Genomic DNA, 27,212 nt, shown 5'->3' on the forward strand with positions numbered 1-27,212 from the left:
GGTTGTGTTCTGAGCCCCCTGCTGTACTCACTGTACACTTATGACTGTGTGGCCACTTCCAACTCCACCACCATCATCAAGTTTGCTGATGACACTGTTGTGTTGGGCCTGATCTCAGACAACGACGAGACGGCCTACATACAGGAGATTAAGAACCTGGAGAGTTGGTGCCAGGTGAATAGTCTACACCTGAACATCAGCAAAACTAAGGAGCTGATAGTGGACTTCAGTACGAAGCAGGAGCGGTCATACCAGCCGATCACGATCAGCGGGACTCCAGTGGAGAGAGTGGACAGCTTCAGATACCTGGGTGTTCACATCACGCAGGACTTGACTTGGTCCTGTCATACCAGCACCCTGGTGAAGAAGGCCAGGCAGCGTTTGTACCATCTGAGATGCTTAAAGGACTTTAGACTTCCCTCTCGGGTGCTTAAGACTTTTTACACCTGCACCATCGAGAGCGTCCTGACGGGCAGCATCACTTCCTGGTTCGGGAACTGCACTATGCAGGACAGACGAGCCCTCCAGAGGGTGGTGCGTTCAGCGGAACGTACCATTCACACCGAGCTCCCTAACCTGCAGGAGATCTACAGCAAGCGGTGCCTGACCAGGGCCAGGAAGATAGTGAAGGACCTCAGCCATCCCAACAATGGACTCTTTTCTCTGCTGCGTTCAGGGAGGCGCTTCCGCTGCATGAAGGCGAACACAGAGAGAATGAGGAGGAGCTTCTTCCCGCAGGCCATTCGGAGTCTTAACCTCTCTCCACTCTAAGCACATCACCCCACACTTCCACTTTGCACATTTTCATTACATCTGCACTAATTTGTAGAAGGTCACGTAAGGATAAATGAGTGGGACTTACATACCATTTGTCTTTAGTATTCCTTTTACTCACTTACACACTTTACTGCACTGCACAGCACACAGACACTTTATCACTGACATACACTTTACTTTTTATAGAATCTATATAGAATCATATTCTATTTTTATTCTCATATCTATTTGTTTTTTTATTTTATTGCTAGTTTATTTCCATATATATGTTTACTGTACTTTTTCTATTTGTATTTTTGTAAACTTGAGGTTTTTTCTTAATTTTGTTGGACAGTCATACAATACATTTCACTACATGTCGTACTATGTATGTATATGTATGTGACAAATAAAATTTGAATTTGAATTTGATTTTGAATTTGAATTATGGACTAAAATTGGGGTCGGAAGCAATCGTTTAAAGATAAACGCCTTAATGTTTGATTTATGACTTACAAACACACTCAGATTTTTGCAATAATTGGCACCCATTCACTGCAAAGGATCCATTGGTGAGCAAGTGATGTATTGCTGAATTTCTCCAAATCTGTTCCGATGAAGAAACAAACTCCGCTTCATCTTGCATGGCCTGAGGGTAAGCAAATTTTCAGTAAATTTTCATTTTTCATTGAACTATTCCTTTAAGGCCCTGTACTATAAAGATCCATCTCAAAAGTTTAATTAACACGGATAATTGACTAAATAAATTTGACTTTCAGTCTATCTATTATCAATGATTTGTCTATTTTAACTCTCATAAATGCTCGATACAGATGTTATGTCAGGTATGTGTCCTGGTTGAAGAGTAGGGGAAGATGAGTGTGAAAGTGCTGTACAGAAACACTCTGTCCTCTGACCTCATGCCATGCTGAGCTATTAGTTTGCTTTCAGTCCACCGAGGCCTGGCTATCCCAGTATGCTTCAGTGGGTAAATCCTATTATACAGTGATCCTTAAGACACAGGGATTTATTCTCTTCTTCTTAGGGCGTTATGTTCAGTCTCAAACCGAGATAAAGTGAAAAGCCAAGACCACATCCAAGGTGTTAATCCTGGGTGATTTGTTGGGGCTTGATAGAGCAAGGGTGTCCATGTGCCTCTCACACACATGCTCATGTTCACTTTCTCTCTTTATCACTAAGCCTAGATGAGTTGTTGGATCAGTTGTATTGTTGCTCTGGCAGGACTGGATGCATTAACCGGAAGCAAAGCTATCCATTGTTGAGTACTGATCAAACTGGAAGCGCTTCTCTTAATGCCAACTCAACTTCTAAATTCGTTGCTCTTCCCTTTCCTCTTTCCAGTGTCTCTGTGCTGATTTTCAACACCACCTCACACTGTTTCATCCTGGTCAAGCAGTTCCGCCCAGGTAATGCCCTGCAGTCCTTGTTAATTCCTGATGTTTTTCCACACTTGAGGCTTTGATTTTGATTGATTTTAGTTGTAATATTGTTTGTAATGACTGTTTTGTAGCTTATTTTTCTACTTCCCTCAGACCTTCAGAAAGTTTAAGGCTGGAAGGTTTTTCAGTTACTTTAGATATCAGGGTTATGACTCCCTTTACTTAATGAGTTGGAATTAGAATTGCATTTCAGCAAAAAAAAAAAAAAAATCCAGCGCTGGTAATGCAATTCTGCTTCCTTAAATTTGAATTGCGATGCTGCATCCGTTTGTTCATTAAAATTTAATTCAGAAATTGATTTTGTATTTAATAACCATTTTCAATTCAATTGTGAATTTTGCACAACCTTGTTACAAAAAAATAAAAAATTGATAAGAAAGCTTCAGAGGCATTTTGCACCAAAACTAATGCTTCCTGTTTGATTCATATCTGTCTGAGACTCTGCTAACCTCATCCTACACAACCCAGGCGCCTGTGTGGGACAGATAGATTCAAAACTTCCCTAAAATCTTCTTTTAATGAGTTCTTACTTTTTGTACAATGTTTTCACAGCAGAACAACAGCTTGACACTGATTTTACAAAGCCTCCCATCCAAACATTCTCACACATACTTCATTTATACTGTATCTTGTTACAAAGTGACGTACAACACCCAGATCCCTCTGTTATCTCCATTTGAAAGAGATGATGAAAAATCTTTTGTTCTGCTGCAGATTTTTTTAAACATCTGATACGCAACCGATATCAGGTGCCGTTTTATAACTGCTATTAGAAAGTGTTGCTATGTTGAAATGCTTGCTTGACAATAACATGGATGATAGACATTTTTTCTGGTAAAACACCGTTTAGGACCTTGCCACATCCATTCAGTTAATTTCTCTCAAATGTGTTGTACTTTCTATGACTTTTTAGGCTTTTTCATTTGGTCTAGTGACCTTGTGTCATCTTAAGTCACTTCTAAATGAAGCGTTCAGTGTTTAGATTACACACAGAGAAAACCACAAAGACATATATTGACCTAATGCAATGTAGAAAGCCTCATAATGGAACATTTTTCATGTCGATGATCGTCGTGCAAACAGAGCATTTTTCAGTGCTCTCTGTGAAGCTTTGGCCCCGTGCTACACTGTTACACTATTGTTCTATACATGCTCGCCAGGGACGGCGCCCTGCTTCTCAGAATGGAAGGAAAGGCTTGTATTGAAAGAGAGACTGTAGTCTTCAAACAATGCTTGAAATGAAAAGGCAGGCCTTGTGCAGGGAAACATAAGAACAAGTCTTCTCAAGGATGGCTTTTCTTTAAGTGAGCTCTCAGTTAGTCCCAAATGTACAGTACATTCGTCTGAAGGGCGTAGTACTAAAGATCTGGGTATAGATATCTGTAGGGCTGTAGGTTCAAACCTATGTGTGGTGAACCATGAGTTCAGCTCAGGGTTATTATTGTTAACTAAAACCGCAAAGAAATGTCATTGTGGAAGTACTAAAATAACTAAATCATTATAAAAACTATGTAGACATATTACAATTATAGACATATTGTGCAATCCATTGCTATTATTACAAGGTCAAGTAAGTGTATGTATGTGTGTGTAAAAAAAAAAAAAAAAAAAAATATATATATATATATATATATATATATATATATATATATATATATATATATATATAAAATATTCCAAAATGGTTTGAAATATATTTAAAGCCATTTTTTAAAATAATGACTCTATGGAGTTGAGTATTTAAGAAATAGGGAATTATTATTTTTGGTGATGGTTACACATATACAGTGGTGTGAAAAAGTGTTGGCCCCTTCATGATTTATTATTTTTTTGCATGTTCGACACACTTTAATGTTTCAGATCATCAAACAAATTTAAATATTAATCAAAGATAACACAAGTAAACACAACATGCAGTTTTTGAATGAAGGGGTTTTTTTTTTTTATGAAGGCAAAACAAAATCCAAACCCACATGGCCCTGTGTGAAAAAGTGAGAGATAAAACTTAACTGTGGTTTATCACACCTGAGTTCAGTTTCTCTTGCCACACCCAGGCCTGATTACTGCCACACCTTTTCGCAATCAATAAATCACTTAAATAGGACCTGCCTGACAAAGTGAAGTAGACCAAAAGATCCTCAAAAGCTACACATCATGTTGAGATCCAAAGAAATTCAGGAACAAATGAGAAAGAAAGTAATTGAGATCTGTCAGTCTGGAAACGGTTATATAGCCATTTCTAAAGCTTTGGGACTCCAGCAAACCACAGTGAGAGCCATTATCCATAAATGGCGAAAACATGGAACAGTGGTGAACCTTCCCAGGAGTGGCCGGCCGACCAAAATTACCCCAAGAGCGCAGCGACGACTCATCCAAGAGATCACAAAAGACCCCACTACAATATCTAAAGAACTGCAGGCCTCACTTGCCTCAGTTAAGGTCAGTGTTCATGACTCCACCATAAGAAAGAGACTGGGCAAAAGTGGCCTGCATGGCAGAGTTCCAAGACGAAAACCGCTGCTGAGCAAAAAGAACATAAAGGCTTGTCTCAGTTTTGCCAGAAAACATCTTGATGATCCCCAAGACTTTTGGGAAAATACTCTGTGGACTGACGAAACAAAAGCTGAACTTTTTGGAAGGTGTGTGTCCCATTACATCTGGCGTAAAAGTAACACAGCATTTCAGAAAAAGAACATCATATCAACAGTTAAATATGGTGGTGGTAGTGTGATGGTCTGGGGCTGTTTTGCTGCTTCAGGACCTGGAAGACTTGCTGTGATAAATGGAACCATGAATTCAGCTGTCTACCAAAAAATCCTGAAGGACAATATCCGGCCATCTGTTCGTGACCTCAAGCTGAAGCGAGCTTGGGTTCTGCAGCAGGACAATGATCCAAAACACAGCACACCCCCCTGTGAATGGGTGAAGAAAAGCAAAATGAAGACTTTGGAGTGGCCTAGTCAAAGTCTTGACCTGAATCCTATTGAGATGCTCTGGCATGACCTTAAAAAGGCGGTTCATGCTCGAAAACCCTCCAATGTGGCTGAATTACAACAATGAGTGGGCCAAAATTCCTCCACAGCGCTGTAACAGACTCATTGCAAGTTATCGCAAACGCTTGATTACAGTTGTTGCTGCTAAGGGTGGCCCAACCAGTTATTAGGTTTAGGGGGCAAGCACTTTTTCACACAGGGCCATGTGGGTTTGGATTTTGTTTTCCCTTCATAATAAAAAACTTCATTCAAACTGCATGTTGTGTTTACTTGTGTTATCTTTGATTTAATATGTAAATTTGTTTGATGATCTGAAATATTAAAGTGTGTCAAATATGCAAAAAAAAATAAATCAGGAAGGGGGCCAACACTGTTTCACACCACTGTATATGTATGTATGTATGTATGTATATAAATGTAAGAAATATTTACTTGTGTGTGTATATATATGTATATGTAAATGTATATTACTTATTTCTTAAATATACATACACAGTACACAAACGTTATGTAAACTTTTATTTTAGATGCGATTAATGGATTTGGCAGCCCTATTAAAAAGATTTATTTATACTTTTCTAAAAACTTTTTTTTCTTTGTCTTAGGCACCCTTATTGACCCCTCTGCAACTTCTTCTCAAACACTTGTGCCTACATGATCTAAAACATTATGTTTGAGACCTCATCAATCAAAGTGCTTGTATACTCAGATGTTTCCTCATCTGTCTTTGTATTTGGAAGCACTCTTGGACGATGAGTGACACGACTTATTTCTCCACAGCTGTATATATGAGCGAATGGGAGCGCAGCAAACTGAAGCCCCTGCAACCTGTGAAGGAAGAGTCAGCGGAAGCTGCACCAGCAGAACCTAAAGTCCCGGAAGAGGACAAAGCAGGAGAGACAAGTGAAGGGACATCGAGCCACCAACCTCCCGCTTCGGCCGGCGTGACCTTAGAGCTGTGCGCAGGATTGGTGGACAAACCCAACCTCTCTCTGGAAGAGATTGCCAGGCAGGAAGTACTAGAAGAGTGTGGCTATGATGTACCAGTCACCAAGCTTAGAAAGATCACGTCATACAGGTGAGAACCCATCTTAAAGAAGTCACATTTCTGATCTTATGGTAAGTTCATAAGCGTAATTCACACAAAGTTATCGACCCACGTGATGCAGAGTCAGTCTATTAGCATGTTGTAGCCAGCTAGTGACATTGCATTAAAAAATGTAATCAAATTAAATTTCAGTAGGTTATTTCGTGTAAATGGTGTCAAATGTAATGTATTTTGGTGATGTCAGTGAGTATAAAACACTGACAGCTGCTGCTTTTGCTAATAATGGATGTGAGAAAGTTGTTCTGGAAATTTAGCAGCTTTCCAGTGTGAAAGTGGCTAAAAATGACACAAACAGTCTCATCAGTGATACACTGATAATGAAACAAGTCATGAGGTTTATACAGGGTTATTTATTTTGTTTATTAGATGTCTCTCTGGAATGCTTGATTCATTGATTGCAATTAGCTATATTTTTGTAGTGTCCCTGTCATCATCGCAAAATAAACCCGTTCAGGACTTTATACTTATCATATTAAGAAGAAAATATTTATTTATTTATGCTGAATACTACTGCTGTTACTATCAGTTATTTATTAATTTTTTTGAAAGAAATGAAAAGTTTCGTTCCGCAAGGATGCATTAATACTGATCAGTCAGAAAGTGACAACAAATATATTTATATTTTAAAAATTACTTCAAATAAATGCTGTTCTTTTGAATTTGCAATTCATCATACATTCTTGAAAAACAAAATCACAATTTCGACAAAAATGTTAAGCAAAAGAACTGTTTTCAACATTGAAAAATAAATAAATAAAAAAGTGTTTCTTGAGCAGCAAATCAGAATGATTTTTGAAGGATTATGTGACACTCAAGACTGAAGTAATGCCTGCTAAAAATACAGCTTTGTCATAAGACGAATAAAATACATTTGGTGAGCATAAGAGACTTCTTTCAAAAGCATAAAAAAATAGTACTCTCCCCAAATTTTTGAACAGTAGATTAGAGAGAGTATGTGTGAAAGGAATGTATAAATATCTGGTAAAATGCACTCTGTCGTGACTGACATACATTTTTATCTCAACTGATTTTTCTCTCCCTATTTAATATTTAACCTTCATCTCCATCATTACCAGCCCTAAACCCCCAGAGTAAAGAACCTCAGATAAAGTATTCAGGGGTTAAATGTGTCCCGATCTCATGTGTAAAACAAGAAGAAACAGTGCTGCATTATGCTCTTATCAGTCTTCATTGATGAGACCGTCGTAAACCCCTTCCGCCTCACACCTGCCAGAGTCACACACCTGTCTGTCTGTGTGTGTGTGTGTGTGTGTGTGAGAGAGCCTGCAACATCTGCCTGGTGCTGTTTGTTGTGACCTGTGCCACAGCAATCTCTGATTAGATAAAATACCACATAGAGTTGCAAAGGATCCTCCTCTCAAATGCACACTGGCAAACACAGACACGGTCAAACGCACCTGCCGACTGCACCATCATAAACACCTGTGGACCTCACGCTGCACCTGCTGCTTTCATGGGCTGGTTAGGGACATGAGGGAATGCAGAGAGAGGATGACCTACTTCTGTTTGATTGTGTTAAACAGTTTTTTCCTTCTCCACGTTTAGGAGTGAGTGGGAACAGGAAATGTTGTGGAGAAGAGGATGAAGAAATGACATTGTCCATATGGGCATTTACACTAACCACTAGACCACAGCACCCACCAGACTGCTTTATAAATGTCAACTTGGTTAAAGCAGCCAAAATGAACTTTCTCTCTCCTCCTTTCTGACATTGTTTATCATTTAATACAATTCTTAACCTCACAGACTCTTATAGTCACCAAGGCTGCATTTATTTGGTCAAAAATGTTAAACACAGTAATGTTGTGAAATATTATTACAGTTTAAAATAACTGTTTTCTATTTTAAAAGGCAATTTATTCCTGGCAAATAGCCTTTAGCCTTCAGTGTCACATGATCCTTTAGAAATAATTCTAATATGCTGATTTAATGCTCAAGAAGCTTTTCTTACTATGAATTTTGAAAACATTGCGCTCCATAAGGTTTTAGTATAAATGTGTAAGCACTGTGGCTCTATTAAAACATTGCATATGTCATTATTTTTGCTTTTCTTTTTGGTGAGGCTCACAGAAATTAAATTTGTCATGAACTGCTTTTGTTTTTTTTATTTTGTGCTGTTCTCTGAGGTCCAATTATAATGTTATCAATATTTTTATATAATAAACTTCATAATTTATAGGTAATAGGCTATTTTTGTCCTGTTTTTATCCTCCCATTAAGAACATTCTGTTTGAAATGGCGTGGTGTAATGTAGACTCAAAAATGCTGTAGGTACTGTAGGTCAAAAATGCATAAATACTCTGTACGTATCAAACGATCTCTAATAACAGACAAAGCAATAGTGATAACGTAATGAAAACATTTAGAAAAATATATATAATTTTTTTCACATACTAACTCTTGTGTGGTGCGACATTACTGTCGGATCCAATATAGTCAGCACAGCATTGTTTTTTAGTTTCAATCTTTCGGAAACTTGCATTGAATTGTGCCTTGTTTGTAAACGAATCCGCTGTAAAATGAAGTGAAAAAAGAACCAAGTTCTTAACTGATGCGGTCTGGATCTTCATTAAAAATAAAGTCCATCCACTCTTTTCTAACATTTGGATCAGAAGGAAGGCAATGCAAAGACTGTTTTTCCACAACTTGGCACTGCATAGAGTTCTGTTGAGCCATCTTTATTGTTTGGTTTGCCTCTCGCCATTTACCTACTACATGCGCGGATCGGTGGGTGGTGCTAAACAGACAGTGATGTAGAAGCAGGCGTTGATCTTCTGTGGAGGCGGTGCTTATCCACACTATTACATCATAGAGCGTTACATTCCATAAGCTGCCGTTTTGGCAGACTGACTTTAATATAAGCTGTTTTTAGATTAGCAAGAAAGTTTTGAGTTGTAAATCGTACAGGATGTTTTTATAGCTCGATGACCTCCTATATGTCATAAGATCAAGGGAATTTTGATTTCTCAGTTCATGACCCCTTTAAGCCAAGTTATTTTGGTTAGTACTGAAAGAACTCTGCATTGAGTTTACAATTTGCAAAATTAATGTCAGCAAAATAGAGCTACACTGACATTTGTCGTGCTAAAGTTTCTCCTAAAGAGATGAGGATTCCATCTTCTATGTTGGAAAAAAATATGAAAAAATGTCCATAGATTTAATAGAAATAATGTAAAAGTACTGAACCATGTCTTCTGGCCCCTTTAGAGCTCCAGGAGGGTTTCAGAATAGTTCATTTGTCATATCTTGTCTCTATTCTTCATGATTGGGTGTCAGCATAGACCCCATTCTTCATTGGTGACAGACACAGTGGAGTCCTGCAGATTCTCTTTAAATTCGTCCCACAAATATAGAGTCATGTTTTGCAATGCACCCATTGTGGTTAGTTTAAACTCATCCTAGAAACTGATTGCCGGGGGCTTGTTCCATTTTTATCTCCTCAGGCCTTCATCCATCACTTCGATGGTGCGCAGGCATCACGGCTTTGTAATTTTCTTCCATATTTCATGAGCTCATTTAAAAAAAATCTGTTTCAGTCTACAAAAAAAAGAAGGGGCTTTTGAAAGCTTCCCATCTCTTTAATGCTCTGGGGTGTCAGGGAGATCTCCATGGTAACATCTCCATGACAGAGTCTCAGGTGAGGTAACGCCTCAGTGACAGTGGTGCTTACCAGATGCTGCTATGTTGTTGTCCATTAAGGTGTGAGAGATCTTTCTCCATGCCTTCAGGTCTTCATAGTTGACCTCTGTGCCCCTACCTAGTCTAGCCATTTCACAATATAGCCAGGGAGCTACTTGAGTGGGGTATATTTCCTCATTTGTAAATCTCTGATGTTTATTTGGAATCATCAGTTAATGGATGGGTGTTTTTTCATAATTAAGTGCTTTTAATGACAGTACATTCACTGACCATCTAGGTAACACCCTTTGGGCAGCTAGTTTCTAGGTTGGTAATAAACACACAAGTACAATACAGTTCCTATCGAACTGAATGGAAAAGACAAAGTGCTTTGCCAAGATTACATTTCAGTAGCATTTCAAACCAAGAATAGAATTTGACAACAATAGTACAGTGTTTCAGTATTTTAGCAAAACTTTATGCTGCTTCACTCAAATTATTAGCTGTTTGTCAAGGTTGCATTTCAAGTCCGAAATAAAAGCTAATAACAGTGTATGTAGCATTAGCAAAATTTTAGCAAAAATGTGGCTTCTTTGGCTGAAATCATGTGACAATGTTACATTTCAATACAAGTCAGGAATGCACTCTAACATCAACTGTATTTGACATTAATATTTAACAAAAATGTGACATCTTTAGCTTAAATCATGCTAAAAAATGTGTTAAGCTATTTGTCAAGGTTACATTTCAAATCAGGAATACAATCTGACTATACTTGTATTTAGCATTAACATCCCTGCTAGAAAAAAAGCAGCTAAAACCAGCCAAAGCTGGTTGGCTGGTCTTAGCTGGTTTAAGCTGGTCTCTCAGCCTGGCCAAGCTTGTTTTAGTCTCAGCCTCAGACATCATGCTCCCACGGACCGTTGGCTGAACATCTGATGCATATGGCACACAAAAAATGGAAACACCTCAGAAGTCGAAGTCATCATCGGATTGGTTGAATTCTACAGTATTTCTGGTAGACGTGTGTGTTGCATTCGTTAAAGTTCCGCCTGGAAACAAAGATGCCATGATGGCAAACCCCCTAATGGAAGAAGAAATCCATAATTTTTACAACTGTGATGATGAACACTTACTATGATGCAGCACAAACAAAAATGTGATTGGTAGCTTTACCTGTCAGTCATATAGCCTCTTGGGCGGTCCTTGGCCATTCAAAGCGACCAAGGTTCCCAGACCTTCTGCCGTCAGTCTTCTGGCCTCCCAGCCTGACCAGCTAAAGAAATGGTCAAAACCGCTCTAAAACCAGCCTGCTTACCAGCTATGAACAGGCTGGATGACCAGCTAAAACCAGCCAACCAGATTAGGCTGGTTTTTGTAGTTTTTAGCAACAATTTGGCTTCTTTAGCTTAAATCATGTTAAAAATGTACTACACTGTTTGTCAAAGTTGCAGTTCAGTAACATTCGAAATCATAAATAAAATCTAACAGTTGTATTTAGCATTAGCATTTATTTCGCTCAAACGTTGCTTCTTTAGCTTAATCTTGCAAAACATTCATAGTTCATAGCTGAATTATGAAGGCAAACTGAGTCATCTCAAGGTTTCAGTGTTCTTGTGTTGCTCCTTTTGGCTTGTCATTATCGAGTGTCCTGAGTCTCTTGTGCTTTCCTCCCCCACAGGTCAGGAGTCGGAGTGACCGGATCGAAGCAGACCATGTTCTACGCTGAGGTGTCTGATGAGAATCGCGTCGGAGAGGGAGGAGGTAAACCCCAAGAGGGTGAATTGATCGAGGTGGTCAAAGTTCCCCTTCATGAAGCCATGACCTTCGCCTTCGACGAGAGCATCCCGAAAACGATGGGCGTTATTTTCAGCTTCACCTGGTTCCACAGCAACATGTCACCAAAGTACAAGATCTCCACCAACGTGTAACATAACGGTTCCAAGCCATCGAGAAATACAAGTCATTGCATACATTTTTATATATAATAATCAAAATGGTCACTAACTGTTAATTATTTTGCTATTTCTTACACTTTTATCTGTTTGTTGTGGTTCTAGCTATTGTCTTATTTCAGACTGAAGCCGCACTTGTGTGCCATCCGCTGAAAAGGTTCATTGTGAGTTTGTTTTGTGTAACTGAATGCTTTGTTTTTGACATGCCAGGAATTTCAGCCAGCCATTTGAAATCACACCACGGCCCTTAAAGACTTTGTAATGGTGATCTATTCCACTCTAATTTTAGAGGGTAAGATCTAAAAAGACCGTGTTGATACCATCAGAGAGAGAATCACAGACCCGGATCAATCGTGATTGAAGCTGTACTTTGTGGTCAGAAAGTGAGACCTCTAGCCATATTCCCACCAATTTTGCAGTCAGGCTGTTTAGTAGAATGACTTTCAATTTTAAATATAAATAAGCAAGTAAATAATCACAATAATTAATGTGAATTATGTGAACAACACACAGGCAGCTACACAAATGAGAACTTGAGAAGCCACTTCTTATAAAACAATCATTGACAAAGAAAAACAATTACGCTCTTGCATATATCTCAGGTCCAAAGCTGACTTTGGGACATTCAGGGTTAGTGATGATGCTGAAAAACACTGAGATGTTTTTTATTGCCGCTTAACATTAAGTTGATATTCTGAGTGTGTTTTGCACAGAATTTATTTACGAAATATCTACTACAATAACCTAAAGTGTGAGTACAGTGCTAGTGCTACAGGTTTAAAGCTGCTTTGTCATAATCATCATATCTATAACACTGTTCTAAATTCTTTCAGAACTTATGGAACAGAATACAGGTGCATCTCAGAAAATGAGAATATGGTGAAAAACTTCATTTTTTCTTGTAACTTATTTCAAAAAGTGAAACTTTCATATATTTTAGATTCATTACATGTAAAGTAAAACACTTCAAAAGTTTTTTTGTTTTAATTATGATGATTAGAGCTTACAGCTCATGAAAAGTCAAAAATCAGTATCTTAAAATATTAGAATATTTTCTAAGATCAATCAAAAAAAGGATTTGCAAAACAGAAAAGTTCAGGTTCTTTAAAGTATGTTCAGCATCAGTGAGGTGTGGCATGGAAGCGATCAGCCTGTGGCACTGCTGAGGCACTATTGCGCCTTCAGCTCGTCTGGATTGTTGGATTGACTTTCTCTTGAAAATATCCCATAGATTCCATATGGGGTTCAGGTTAGGCATGTTGGCTTGCCAATCAAGCACCGTAATATCATGGTCAGCAAAGCACTTGGAAGTGGTTTTGGCACTGTGGGCAGGTGCTAAAGTCCTGCTGGAAAAGGAAATCAGTATCTCCATAAAGCTTGTCAGCAGATGGAAGCATAAAGTGCTCTAAAATCTGGTAGACGGCTGCATTGACTTTGGACCCAGAATTGATACTGTATGTCATTTTATTGAAACTCAAATGTAAATATTCTAATATTTTGAGATACTGATTTTTGACTTTCATTAACTGTAAGCTCTAATCATGAAAATTAAAACAAAAAAAAACTTTTGAAGTGTTTTACTTTACATGTTATGAATCTAAAATATATGAAAGTTTCACTTTTTAAAATAAGTTACAAGAGAAAATGTACTTTTTCACCATATTCTAATTTTCTGAGATGCACCTGTATATGAGGGGTGCATGAGCTTGCCTGCTGAAGTAAAAAAAAAAAAGATTAGAAATTAATATTTCCAAACACCATATAGTGTCAGAAGACTGATACCTCCTAAAGTCACAGCAACAAAACAGTGGCTTTCTGAATACGATACTTGAAAATCATTTGTTGCAGTTTACTGTATGAATATGTAGAGTGATGACTATAAATGCTTGAATATAATCAATATGCCCTCAATTTTCTCCATGATACCTCCAAGATTTGAGAGGCTGCTTGCAAGGTGAGCTGAAGCTTTCTGAATCACATTTTCGCTCTATTGTAGGTCAGTTCAGATCCTCTTATGCACAAAGCATTCACTAGTTTAATTTCAATCGATCAATTAATCAGTCGATCGTTTTTCCTATATCTCGTTGGCTTAATTATTTTGTGATATTGAAGTGCACAAACATTTGTTAACACTATCTTTGTACTTGTCATCATGACAACGATTACTAGTGTTGAATAATATTGTCAGCTGATTGGATCTTACTGTAAAGCATTTTCTTTTGTCCTATCACTGTAGTCTATATTCTATTGTGATTGAGTGTTATAACTTTATCAATACATACGGTCAGTGTGCAAATTTACAAATTACCATGTTCATATAATCAAGTTCAAGTTTATTTGTATAGTGCTTTTTACGATACAAATCGTTGCAAAGCAGCTCTACAGGAAATAAAGTTTCCACAATATATTTATATATTGCAGAACCTTAATATATTTAACTTATGGCAAAATTTGGTAATTCTGTATGTTGTCTGAGCTTTGGCATCCTCTGAGGGGTTGGCATCATCTTTTCTCAGGTGTTCGGTCATCTCAGATCATTTAAGGGTTGGATCCAGACTGAAGCTTCTGTAATTCCTAGTTACCATGGGATGTTAATCCCGTGACAGAAACAGAGAAACAAATAGAGACATAATTAGCGTAGCTGCTGTTCCATCTAAGCAAAAATAATTTGTTCAACCCAAGCTAAAGAATAATAATAATGTACATTTGATTAGATATAACTGCAGTACAAGATTATAAAATGCATTATGTGAATGCTTGGCTAAAGAGATGTGTCTTTAATCTAGATTTAAACAGGGAGAGTGTATCTGAACCCCGAACGTTATCAGGAAGGCTATTCCAGAGTTTGGGAGCCAAATGTGAAAAAGCTCTACCTCCTTTAGTAGACTTTGCCATCCTAGGTACTACCAAAAGTCCAGAGTTTTGCGACCTTAGGGAGCGGGTTGGATTGTAGCGTGGTAGAAGACAAGTTAGGTACGCAGGAGCTAAACCATTTAGGGCCTTATAGGCAAGTAATATTTTGTAAATGATACAGAACTTAATAGGTAGCCAGTGCAGAGACTGTAAAATTAGGGTAATATGATCATATTTTCTTGACCTGGTAAGAACTCTAGCCGCTGCATTTTGGACTATCTGTAGCTTGTTTATTGAAGATGCAGGACAACCACCTAGCAGTGCATTACAATAGTCCAGTCTAGAGGTCATAAATGCATGAACTAGCTTTTCTGCATCAGAAACAGGTAGCATGTTTCGAAGCTTGGCAATGTTTCTAAGATGGAAGAATGCTGTTTTTGTAACATGGAAAATATGATTTTCAAAGGACAAGTTGCTGTCTAATATAACACCCAGATTTTTGACTTTAGAGGACGTAACAGTACATCCGTCTAGTTGCAAATTGTAATCCAAGAGATTCTGTGTACTGTTTTTTGGTCCAATAAGTAATATCTCTGTCTTATCTGAATTTAACAGGAGGGAATTATTAGTCATCCAATCTTTTGCATTTTTTACACAATCTATTAGCTTAGTTTAGAAGTTTCATCTGTCAGAACTTTCATCTCAGTCTTGTTGAGATATATAGTTGAGTATCATCAGCATAACAATGAAAACTAATCCCGTATTTTCTAATAATATTACCAAGGGGCGACATGTATATTGAAAATAGCAGAGGATTTAGGACAGATCCTTGTGGTACTCCATACTTTACTGGTGATAATTGAGATGACTCCCCATTTAAATGAACAAAGTTGTAGCGATCGGACAGGTAGGATCTAAACCATCTTAAAGCCTGCCCTTGAATACCCGTATAGTTTTGTAATCGATCTATGAGTATGTCATGATCTATAGTGTGGAACGCAGCACTAAGGTCAAGTAATACTAGCAATGAGGTGCAGTCTTGATCTGAAGCAAGAAGCAAGTCATTTGTAATTTTAACAAGTGCAGTTTCTGTGCTATGGTGAGGCCTGAAACCTGACTGAAATTTTTCATAGAGATAATTTTTTTGCAAGGAGGAGCACAATTGAGCAGACACAACTTTTTCTAAAATTTTAGACATAAACGGAAGATTTGAAATGGGTCTGTAATTTGCCAGTTCAATAGGATAGTTGTGGTTTCTTAATAAGAGGCTTAATAACCGCCAGCTTGGATGGTTTTGGGACGTGACCTAAAGATAACGATGAGTTAATAATATTGAGAAGCGGTTCTTCTGCTACAAGTAACAGCTCTTTCAGTAGTTTAGTGGGTACAGAATCTAATAAACATGTTGTTGGTTTAGATGTACTGATAAGTTTATTTAGCTCTTCCTGTCCTATAGTTGTAAAGCACTGCAGTTTTTCTTTGGGTGCGATGAATGAAGCTGGAATACTAGACGCTGTAGAATCTACATTTGTTATTGTATTTCTGATGTTATCTATTTTATCAGTAAAGAAATTCATAAAGTCATTACTATTAAACTGTGAGGGAATATTTAGATCGGGCGGTGTCTGTTTATTTGTTAATCTAGCCACTGTGCTAAATAAAAACCTTGGATTGTTTTGGTTATTATCTATGAGTTTGCGGATATGCTCTGCTCTGGCAGCTTTTAGAGCCTGTCTATAGCTGGACATACTGTTTTTCCACGCAATTCTAAATCAGTCAAAACAAGTGTGGAAAAAGCCAAACAGGTTTGGTTTGGTCCACAATAGGAGTGTTTTTAACGTCAAAGGCTCCTTTAAAGTATGCAAATGACACATTTTAAGAATTATGCATTTGTTTTGGAAGTATTATTTCATATCACAATGCCTCAGATATCATTTCCTCATTTTCTTAATCTCTTCTTATAAAATAAACTTTGAACTTGTTTGAGTGTTTTGTACGTTTATCTCAGGATAGGGCTTGATTTCTTTTGAAAATTAATAAATTGTTGATTTATTGTCATGTGCCACTGTTATTAATGCTTGATTTTCAGACTCAGTATTTCAAGAGGTGTTCACTTCATTTCTTCTTTTGAATCTCACAACATTTGTTTACTGATTGTTTTCATTTATGGCACCTCGAACAAATATATATATATTTCAAATGTTATATATATATATATATATATATAAGTATCTTTTGACATTTGAAAATATATATATTTCGAAAATGAAATATTGCATGTGCACTCTGTATTACATTGATCTGCATTCAGTTTAAATGAATAAAAAGGTTACTGCCTTAGGTCACGGAGTCTCTATTTGTGTCAGTTTCACTTGGTATCCATGCAAAATTATTATACAAATGCAAAATTGTAAAGTGGTGTAATGACTGATCAACAACACTACCATTATATTAGCTCAATGAAATCCAGAACGTGTTTCTTACTAATTTTGGAAAAAAATAGTGCATGGTTTGCTCTAACATGTCACACTTTTCCACAAAATATGTGCATTTTGAAGCATTTTTCCTTTCGACAACCATATTTAAGGTCAAGAAGTCTTGTATTATCCCTTAACCATCAGCAAATTTGCAACAAAAACATAATTCCTATCTTCCTTTATCCAGGTTACAACTATTTGTTCAATTCTCAGCCAATTTTCACATGTATGAATGATTTTGAAGACGTTATTTTATACCTAATCCTGATTGCAAGGTTAGAATTATGGCCATCAACAAAACTGTGCATCATCAAATTAGGTAATATTAAGCCTTTGTTGCAAAAAAAAAAATTTTTTTTCAAGATGCAGTGCTGTAATATATTGTATTCAAATAGTGGGGAGATCCACTCCACTTGCCCTCATGTCACTCTCCTTTCTTTGGTCCCCCACATTACCACACCTTTTGGTTGCTATCTGGCTTTCATGTGCCAAACAAGTGTGACGTTTTCGTTCAAGCTGAGGGACAATTCGTCAAATCCTTCTCATCCAGAGCTCTCTAGGGATCAGATTGAGCTCTTTGTTATGTAGAGCTTCGAGAGGAGTTGAGTTGTCAAGGTAATGTTTGTTTTCGTCTCTGCTCTTTTTAGGCACATTGGTAATCATTAGACAGCCTTACTGACGGATGTCCGGGGCGAGGGATTGTGGGGGAGGGACAGGTGGTTGGGTGAGGGGGTCACAAATAATAGCATTAAGTAACTGAGTGCAACTACCACGACTTTGCTATAGTAACTGCACGCCTCACAACAAGACACACAATGAGTGTGATCTGTAGGGCAGGAGAGAGGAGAAGACATGGCAAGGGCACTTAAGCATGTTTTCTATGCTTCTTGATTTACTGATGGCTTTGTTCAGATTACCCAGAAAGGGCTTGTGCACTGTACGCAGACTGAATACATTATCAATACAAAACAATCGTTTGTTTGTCAGGCCCTAAGCCCATTTTTTTGGGGGGGGGGTTCTTGTTGTGTGTTTAACGTAATGAACTGGCAACTGCTCTAGAGATGCTATGATTATTTCATAGTATACCCTAACGGGATTAGCTTGCAAATAGAAATTAACTGTGGGGGCGGGACAAATTTACATGAAGATTTTGCCTCGGTTTCTTTCAGGTGCATTTTCTATCATTAACCCCGTGATGCCTGACATGAAATATTAAATAAATTTCGTTTGTTTGAAACTGTACAGTTTTTTTTTTTTAGACAAAATATTAATTACATAAAAAAAAAAAAAAGTTTGCATGTGTTTTTGTTGATTATCATGTTTGACACATTGGTCTTTTATGACATATATAGCATATTATGTCATATAACGAAAACAAAAGCCCCGAACTGAGCAAAAATATGCAATTTGATTCAGTAGCTGATATTTTAATGGTCAAAAAGGTGCAGTTCTGAAATTCTGTAGCTTGTCGTATCAATGAGATATTTATAACAGCATTGCAAACTATTTACATAAAAGCATATATATTTAAATAAATAAATACAAATCAGTTACTGTCACTCTATATCTCCCATAAGTTTAAATAAATGAATAAAATAAATAAAAATCAGTTACTGTCACTCTGTATCTCCCATGTGTCTTAGTATGGTCATTAAATTACTTTTTTTTAAACTGTTGAATATATAATCAAGTCGATTGCTTCAGTCCAGTTAGGGATTATCTTGAAATGTGAGCCTGAAGGTGGACATTTTTATAATTAAACTAAAAGGTAGAATATTACATACAACAGGTTTTTCAGCAAGATTTGATGTTGATTTAGCGACCTTAGAAGTTTGCATTTCAAATATGATATAATGAGGCACCCATTTAGATCACATGACCATTCAGTTGATCTAAGTGACCCTCTTAATATCAGAAACTGTCCATCAAACAATAACTACACATGGTTGTCTACATCTAGAATATTTGTACAAGCTGTTTCATATGTGAACGAATCATTCTTATTCATTTCCATGACTCATATGTCCTTCACTGAAGTCTCTTGTTCCCTTTTGAAGCATGTGATTACTTTGTTGGCATTTCCTTCCTTTAAAGAGCCACTGAATGAACATGTCGCCCTTCACTGAATGATTCACTGAGTCTTACCAAGACACCGAACAAGACATTTCATTCCTGAATGAACTAGGCATCTTGTTTTTTTTTAATATCTAATAATAATTTCCACAGTCTGCAGTTGTTTTGACTTCTGTGTCTATGCAAGGTGGTTTTAAAGACTAGTTCACCTCACATATTGTATGATTTTATCTCTTCAAAATATTTTCTTTTGTGTTCTGCAGAAGAGAAAAAAAGCATTCAGGTTTGGAACAACATGAGGGTGAATAAATGATGGCAGAATTGCCATTTTTGAGATTTCTGAATTATCCCTTTAACACCAGATGTTGTCTTTGTGAAGCCTGGCATTGGTTTGATTTGCAGAGGGAGACTCACTTTACAATGAAAATGATGTGTGGGAGGCATTTTGTGCTACTTTATGTTTTGTGCCGACTTCATTTTATCTGCATACTTTTTTATCAAGTACAAAATATAATTGTGATTTTATACCTCAATTTATGCATTTATGTAATTGTGACTTTATTTTACAGTGTGACATTTCACAATTACAGTACCTTTTTAAACTACTGTGAGGCAGAAACCGGTTTCAGAATCCTTTGTTGTGAGCAAATATCAGTTACAGTTATCTTGAGGCTGCCAATTTCTTCAGTCAGTTATGCATTTTATAGTTTCACAGAATTTGCATACATAATTTTGACTCTAGTCCACCTGTTAATATAGGCATATCTTCTGAGCTTCCAGTAAAAGTATATGGAAATCTGGAGAAAAGCTCTCTAATTTTTATCAGTGAAGTGTGGGTTTTTGTTTTCCATTGCAAACAGTTACATTTCCTAAAACCTTTCTATTATTCAATTTCTTAACTTACAGGCTGACTTATAAGAAGTTGTTCACTCTCATTGTTATTCTTCACTGTCAGTGCTTTCATAAATCATCTACGTGGAGGAAAATCAATGTATCAAAACAATGTTCTTGATGAGGAGGTGAGGTCAACATTTTAGCTCACGTTGAGCGGCAGCTTCTAAATTTCATGCAGGTTCCGATCTTTCCCTCCGCTGAAGGAAAGGGCACTTCCATTTCCCTGAAGTCCTGATCTGTCATCACTCCCCCATCCTGCTCCACACACCAAGCACAGCTGATAAGATTCACTGTAGATAATACAAGCTTAATGCATTAATGGAGCTGCTGAATGTTTATATGAACTTGCCCCATCTTGATGTCAACCGCTGGTTCCCTCTAATGTGCCGACTTTGCTTCTAGCAGTAGCTTACGGCAGGACTGATTTGCAGTGAGCTTCAGCGGGGAATACCCAGACATCCTCTGGGAGCTCTGTCACGCCAGATAGGAGGGTGATTAATTAAGGCCTGTTGTTTTCTGTTTTAGGCTTTAACTGTAGAACGATAGCCCATATTGTTACTTTTATGCGAGCCACAGATAGGTCTATGTGATATTAACTTACAGCCAACAGAGTTTATTTGCAGAGCTGACGTGATTTTTAGCTGCCTAATGTATCACCGTTACTCAAGTATCCCCTTTGAAAGCCACCATGGAACATTTATCGTGGGAAAGTACATAAACTGAAACATTTAACATTTGGTGCGAATCTACCAATCAATTTCAGTTCCGATACATTATCGCTTTTGACAAGACAATATGTACCCATTTTTGCATACCCAATATGTAGAAGGAATCTGATTAATTTTTATTATAGGGTAAAGATGGGACACACATTGAAAACTTATTCAGCATATAACCTAAAATTTGATAATACACTCCAGGGGTTTATTTTTAAAAACAGCGTGTAGCTTAATACTGCTGGAATCATCAAATATATGAAAACCAACAAGAGAAAAACTGGCGGCATTGTGTCACATAGCCCCGCCTACACTGAAATCTCATTGGACCGATTATCATCAAGCATGGACGGGTGTTACGGTTGGTGGTTGTAGTAAAGGGGCGCCCACAACGACGAATAACAAAAGGTATATTTATTCAGCATCAACACACATTAAACCATTACTAACTTAAGAACCGACAAGGATAGGGACAAAACTGAATGCTTATAAAGAAACAGGAAACAAAGGAGCAAACTAGATAATTAATCAAACACAGGTGAAAAGACTAGATGATGATTACTAATTAACTAAATAAGAACAGGAACTACCAAATAAGGTCAAAACAGAACTGAAAGGAAAACCAACATGTGACAGATATCGCCCCCCTCCCGGTAGGTGCGTCCCGCACCGTAACAGTAACATCGGGGAGGGGGGGGCGGGCGTCCTGGAGACTGGCATAGGATCAGGACAAGGAGGAGAACAGGGAAGCCTCCAGGGCGGATCAGGGGCCTTGGGAGGCCATGGCAGGACTGGAGATTCGGGAGGCCATGGCGGGACTGGAGATTCGGGAGACCATGGCGGATCAGGGTCCTCGGGAGACCATGGCGGATCAGGGTCCTCGGGAGACCATGGCGGGACTGGAGATTCGGGAGGCCATGGCGGGACTGGAGATTCGGGAGACCATGGCGGATCAGGGTCCTCGGGTGACCATGGTGGATCTGGATCCTCGGGCGGCCATGGCGGGTCAGGGTCCTCGGGCGGCCATGGCGGATCTGGATCCTCGGGCGGCCATGGCGGATCTGGATCCTCGGGAGGCCATGGCGGATCGGGGTCCTCGGGCGGCCTCGGTGGATCGGGGTGCTCCGTGGCCTTGGCCCTTGGCCTGGCCACACAGACTGAGACTATATGGCCCCCCCCCCAAAATTTCTTTGGGAAAGTTCCCCTCTGGGGGCCACATTGGAGGAGAGGGTTCTTGAGGGCGCTCTGGAGGAGCGGGCTCTTGGGGGCGCTCTGGAGGAGCGGGCTCTTGGGGGCGCTCTGGAGGAGCGGACACTTGAGGGCGCTCTTGCAGCGCGGACACTTGAGGGCGCTCTTGCAGCGCGGACACTTGAGGGCGCTCTTGCAGCGCGGACACTTGAGGGCGCTCTTGCAGCGCGGACACTTGAGGGCGCTCTTGCAGCGCGAACACTTGAGGGCGCTCTTGCAGCGTGGACACTTGAGGGCGCTCTTGCAGCGCGGACACTTGAGGGCGCACGGGAGGCGCGAAGCTGGATAGAACCAGCGGAGACGAAGGAGAGCTGGACGGGACCAGCGGAGACGCAGGAGGGCGCTCTTGCAGCGCGGACACTTGAGGGCGCATGGGAGGCGCGAAGCTGGATAGAACCAGCGGAGACGAAGGAGAGCGGGACGGGACCAGCGAAGACGCAGGAGGGCGCTCTTGCAGCGCGGACACTTGAGGGCGCACGGGAGGCGCGGGGCTGGACGGGACCAGCGGGAACTCAGGTGGGCTGGACGGGACCAGCGGGAACTCAGGTGGGCTGGACGGGACCAGCGGGAACTCAGGTGGGCACTTGCGAGGTGCCGGAATTGGTGGGCTCAGACGAGGAGCAGGCACAGGAAGGCACTGGCGAGGAGCTGGCACTGGAGGGCGCTTGCGAGGAGCAGGTACTGGATGGCACTGGCGAGGAGCAGGCACTGGATGGCGCTGGTGAGGAGCAGGCACGGGATGGTACTGACGAGGAGCAGGCACTGGAGGGAATGACATGCCCTCAAACTCAATTAAAATCCCCACCGGCACCTGTTTTTCCCCCCTCGGTGGTTCGGGGGAACCGTTATTGGCGGCGGAATCCCTTTTCTCCGCGGACGGCGCAACGTTCATCGCCCTTCGCGGCGGAATCCTCCTCGCCGCGGGCGGAACATTCATCGCCGTGTACGGCGGGATCCTCTTCGTTGCCGACGGCGCAACGTTCATCGCCCCTTGCGGCGGAATCCTCCTCGCCTCGGGCGGAACATTCCTCGCCGTCTCAGGCGGAGCGAATTTCATTGGGGCGGTGGGTAAGGGTGTGCGGCGAATGGCGACCCGTTCTCCCCAAAACGGGTGGCCAGGGTAAGCCGTTACAGGCAGCCCGACATCCCTCGCAGCACGGGCAGGGGCGAGCCGCGAACGGCGGCGTGAACCCCCGCAAACGACGGGCACAAGCTCCAGCATCCTGAGCAGATCTCGTCTTCGGTAAGCGGTCGGTTCTTCTGTTACGGTTGGTGGTTGTAGTAAAGGGGCGCCCACAACGACGAATAACAAAAGGTATATTTATTCAGCATCAACACACATTAAACCATTACTAACTTAAGAACCGACAAGGATAGGGACAAAACTGAATGCTTATAAAGAAACAGGAAACAAAGGAGCAAACTAGATAATTAATCAAACACAGGTGAAAAGACTAGATGATGATTACTAATTAACTAAATAAGAACAGGAACTACCAAATAAGGTCAAAACAGAACTGAAAGGAAAACCAACATGTGACAACGGGACATGTTGATTGATTATCGATGCATAGAATGAGAACAGAAACATTTAAATAAGACTTAACAACAATAATAATAATGTGTAAGAATCTAGAACAGAAGATTTATGTACAGATTTGTGCCTCATTTACTCTATATACACAGCTGTTTAGAAATATATGCATATATATTTACAAAGTACTAGAGAGAGAGTCAATAATTAGAGATGGGGAATGAATTACAGGCATGAATTACATTACAATTATTATTATAATAATTCCTGTGTTAGTTGTTTAGGCTGGAGATGACATGGGGGGAAAACTGTTTCTATGCCTAGATGTTCAGCCAGGTGTCTTGACATTTTATCATACTCATCAGATTGTCCTACCAGGGCTTACTGTGCATGCACACATCAATATTGTGTCCTTTTTCTCACGCTGAAAAACAATAATTACTCTATTTGCATTACTGTTAGGGTTAGGGTAGGTGTAGACAGTAATAAAATACAATCTAATAGGTAGAAAATGTAATTCTTGTTAATTCTTGTCTTGCCGTAGCTGTATCCCTTCTAGCAATACAAACCCTGAACAACACATAATAACTGTATTTGCATTACTGTTAGGATAGGTTTAGGGTTGGGGTAGGTGTGATGGAAAAGCTGTATAATTTGACAGGTAGCATTTTTCATTGTTGAATTGTACTAACTACTGTTTTAATGGGAGGTAGCAAAATCTGACAGGGTAGCAGCACAAATCGTCAGAATTGCTTGCCGCTGGTGTCTCTTTGCGTCGTTCCTAAGGAACACGCTGTGATAACTGTGATGATTTTGTTTACATATATTATCAACTTAATGTGAATTTTATGCCATCAGCTCAGCATTCATTTTCTTGCTTAATAGTTGCATAAAATGTCAATAAATGAGAGGAATGTTTCAATAAGGCTAATTGTGTAGATGTGCATGCGCAGATGACTCTAAAGCCAAGCTAAGCTGCCAGAACCAATACTTGTAATCAGTGCACATGGGACTGCAGGTGTCAACAAGGGATTGTCCTCCCTTCCTGTTATCTCCTCCCAAGTCTGACTACTCAAACATAGACTGTGGCATGAAATCTATAGGTAGTCTTTTTTTATAGTTATAGCCACAACTTACCATCTGTCTGTGTTAGAATTATTTAAGCGCTCTTTTAATTCTTTAGTAGGCCTCTTTTGCATTTGAGCCTTTGGAATAATAGTCATATTATCATAATAATATTTTCATGGCATCATCATGCTTTGACTGCTATGAAGTTTTTTCTCCAAATTGTCCTGCTGAGACTGGTCCTGGTTTCCAGTAATTCCTGCTTTCACTTTCACTCTGCTTCCAGTGCCTCAGGGCAAAGAACTCGGAATCTGACATGTAAGTGATCATTTGTTTCGTCTTTAAAGCTACACCACCTTCTGAGCATCTCATGATCAGCATGTGGGTTTGTGTTACAGATAAGGGCTTCTTTTTCCACCGCCCTTGGCTATGGATCACCCACACTGACGTGCTTGTGTTCAGATCTTCCTTAAGTATTTTGAGTTTGCTCCACACTGTAAGCGAAGCTCCTTGGGGTGTATCGCATTGAGAATGTTGATGAGTCCTGGATTGAAGTACAGTACATAACAGATGTTATCACTGCAGACCTGAAGGCTTTGTTTCTTGGAAGAGGTGGATTTTATGAATCGTGACTTGACTTCAATCCACCTACAGCATTCCTCAAAAATTCTATATTCCAACCAGCGCTGCGTGAAAACTTGTTGCCAGGGATGGTAACAGGTCATGGAACACCCCCTCAGGGTTTTGTTCAATGAGATGCAAGTCTGCACATTTTAAAGTGGCCTTTTATTGTGGCCAGCCTAAGGCCCTATATTTGAGAGAAACAGGCCTTTTGTGTACACAGAAAAAGTCTTAGATCTTTTAGTTCAGCTCATGAAAAATGGAGGCTAAAACTAAAGTGTTGCGTTTATAATTTTGTTCAGTATATATATATATATATATATGTATATAAAATCACATAAAACAAATTATTGCAGTCACACTTTATATTAAGGTTCAATTCTCGCTATTAAAAACCAGTAACTATGACTTTTGCCTCCAACTCCTAATTTGCTGCTTATTAATAGTTAGTAAGGTAGTTGTTTAGTTTAGGGATTAGGGATGTAGAATATGGTCATGCAGAATATTTGCTTTCCAAGTATAAATAAACGGCTAATATCTTAATAATAGGCATGCTAATAAGCAACTAGTTAATAGTAAAGATTGGACCCTATACTAAATTGTTACCATTATTGCTTTATGTTTACACAACATGACACTTTTGGAGGGTTTTTTTGTTGTTTTTTTTTATGTTATAAAAGCTTCATAGAAAACCATATGAAACCAACATGAATACATAAAGACATTTCTAAGAACTTTTTTAACGTTTTGTCCTTTTTTTTATCATGAATAGCCCTGCATTGTCTCAAACTTGAAAAAACAAAGAATTTAAGCCTGTTGAAAAAAGTCAAATAAATAAATAATAGGACTTTTTCTTAGAATTCTGAGTTTATATCTCATAATTCTATATTATATCTCACAATTATTACTTTTTTTCCCGAAGAATTGTGAGATGAAAAGTTGCAATTACTCTTTTTATTTTTTATTCCATGTGGAGCAAACATGCTTCTGCAGTAAAGAGTGTGTTAGTTACGGTAATGTATTGTTTGTAGGTAATGAGAAACCCTAGCATACACAACACAAGCCCATCACAACATGATGTTTCCACTATGTCACTAGTGATGATGAAATAGTAATGAGCTCCTCTTACGCATCATAGCTCCCAAATTCGTCCTGAGTTTTGCTGAGCACTTTCATATGTAACCCGACACATGGACCTCTTACAGCTCGCCCATTGTGCTTTAGCGTGAGAGGCCATCTGTGCAGCTGGCTATGGGTGCCTACTCCCTTTCTCAGAACACTCCCAGGTGTGACCAGCTCTTTGAAGAGCAGCGAGCATTGTGCCCACCTCTGGAGTTATGACTGGCAAACAAAGAGCAGGAGGACACACAATATGATTCCAACACACTGTCCATCTGTATGCTAATGAGAAATGGTGTGCACACGGGGGCAGTGAAACAGTATATGACTGCCCACTCTGTGTCCTGAGAGCCTTTTGGCTTGGAAATGGTGGTCACCAAACATGGCGTGGTCAACAGGTGTCGAATTTTTGCTTCATTGTTGCAGTTCAGATCCTGAATGAAAAATTGAAGCAGATCCCTGTGAAAGGAATCTCATGGATGACGGCATCAGTAGTTTCCTTCATTTTTTATTAAACAATAATAATAAAATGTAAACAAATAAATGCTGTTCTTTCTATTCTATAAAATCATTACAGTGCAGATCAACTGTTTTCAGCCTTGATAACAATAATAAGCAAATCAGCATATTAGAATGATTTCTGAAGGATTGTATGACACTGAAGAGTGGAGCAATGGATGCTAAAACATCAGCTTTTCACA

General features: G+C 39.2%; 2 protein-coding genes across 2 annotated transcripts in view; one reads left to right on the top strand and one right to left on the bottom strand.

Moving 5' to 3' along the window:
• Positions 1–12,749, top strand: part of LOC306880577 (uridine diphosphate glucose pyrophosphatase NUDT14-like) — a 33,742-nt gene extending 20,993 nt beyond the window's left edge. Inside the window, exons 3-5 of the mRNA XM_079434190.1 lie at positions 2,119–2,183; positions 5,990–6,287; positions 11,638–12,749. Coding sequence (XP_079290316.1) covers positions 2,119–2,183; positions 5,990–6,287; positions 11,638–11,887 — 613 coding nt within the window. The 3' untranslated portion in view covers positions 11,888–12,749. The remainder of the gene's footprint in view (positions 1–2,118; positions 2,184–5,989; positions 6,288–11,637) is intronic.
• The window catches only part of LOC306880185 (creatine kinase B-type-like), a 985,569-nt gene that overhangs the window by 260,030 nt on the left and 698,327 nt on the right, over positions 1–27,212 (bottom strand). The gene's annotated exons all lie outside the window — the stretch shown is intronic.

The sequence above is a fragment of the Barbus barbus genome (genome assembly GCF_936440315.1).
Source record: "Barbus barbus genome assembly, chromosome: 14".
Taxonomy (NCBI): Eukaryota; Metazoa; Chordata; class Actinopteri; order Cypriniformes; family Cyprinidae; genus Barbus; species Barbus barbus.